The 1,420-nt window shown below is 24.2% G+C and overlaps 1 protein-coding gene across 1 annotated transcript, besides 2 other annotated features; it reads left to right on the top strand.

The window, feature by feature from the left end:
• Positions 1-461: 461 nt before the first annotated feature.
• Positions 462-1,307, top strand: EDI_172250 (uncharacterized protein; the record flags this gene model as incomplete). The annotated part of the gene is made up of 1 exon (XM_001741174.1): positions 462-1,307. The coding sequence occupies one exon, from the start codon at positions 462-464 to the stop codon at positions 1,305-1,307; it is 846 nt and encodes a 281-aa protein (XP_001741226.1).
• Positions 860-905: a sequence feature (AT_rich).
• An 8-nt stretch (positions 1,308-1,315) lies between the features above and the next one.
• Positions 1,316-1,404: a sequence feature (AT_rich).
• Between the last annotated feature and the right edge of the window lie 16 nt (positions 1,405-1,420).

Raw genomic sequence — 1,420 nt, forward strand, 5'->3', positions numbered from 1 at the left:
GTTGAATACCAACTACAATAACATCATTTGGTGCACAATGTTTCATTGATTGTAAATCATTAACGTCAATTGACATATCAACATCAGTTAAAATAATAGGAGAAGAATGTTTTAGAAGATGTACATCATTAAAATCAATTAATGTACCATCATCAATTAGTGTATTAGGAAAAGGTTGTTTTTGTGGATGTTCATCATTAACATCAATTAATATACCATCATCAATTAATGAAATAGGAAATGGATGTTTTTATAAATGTTCATCATTAAAATCAATTAATATACCAACAAGTATTAGTAAAATAGGATATGGTTGTTTTTATGAATGTTCGTCGTTGACATCGATTGATATACCATTATCAGTTAAGATATTAGGAGATGGATGTTTTTGTGGATGTAAATCATTAAAATCAATTAATATACCAACAAACATCAGTGAGTTCAGAAAAAATTGTTTTAATATGTGTGTGTCATTAACATCAATTAACATACCAAGTATATTAACATCAATTGGTGCACAATGTTTCATTGATTGTAAATCATTAACAAGAATTGACATACCAACATCAGTTAAAACAATAGGAGAAGAATGTTTTAGAAGATGTACATCATTAAAATCAATTGATGTTCCATCATCAATTAGTGTATTAGGAAAAAGTTGTTTTAGTGGATGTTGTTCATTAACATCAATTACTATTCCGTCGTCAATTAGTATATTAGGTCCTCACTGTTTAGACTCATGTAAATCGTTAAGTAATATTGAATTACCAACAAGTATTAAAGGAATAGGAGTTAGTTGTTTTATTTTATGTTCATCATTAAAATCAATTAACATACCTACATCAATTAGTAAAATAGGATATTATTGTTTTAAAAAATGTTTTTTATTAACAAAAATTAATTTACCAACAACAATTAGTGAATTAGGAAATTATTGTTTTAATGAATGTAAATCATTAAAATCAATTAACATACCAACATCAGTTAAGATATTAGGAGATGGATGTTTTAAAGATTGTAAAACATTAACTAGAATTAATATACCAATAAGTGTTAATGAAATAGGAAGTGAATGTTTTTGTAGATGTTTATCATTAAATTATATCAATATTCCAAGAAAAGTTAAAGAACTAAGAAAGGATTGTTTCAAAGGATGTTCATCATTAAGTGATATTGATATTCCAACAACAATAAGTGAAATAGAAGAAGGATGTTTTGATGAGTGTCCATCAGAATTAAAAAAGAATAAAGTATTAAAGAAAATGTATTATCGAAAATATTATGATGATGATTGTATCATTGTTTAATTGAAAAGATAAATTGAATAAATTTAAAGTTTTATAATATAAAAGAAACAACAAGAAAGAAATAATATTAACAAATAAAAAATATAAGAATAATAAAGAGAAAATAATAAGAT

This window comes from Entamoeba dispar, genomic scaffold (assembly GCF_000209125.1).
Source record: "Entamoeba dispar SAW760 scf_1105229463635 genomic scaffold, whole genome shotgun sequence".
In the NCBI taxonomy this organism is placed as follows: Eukaryota; Evosea; order Mastigamoebida; family Endamoebidae; genus Entamoeba; species Entamoeba dispar.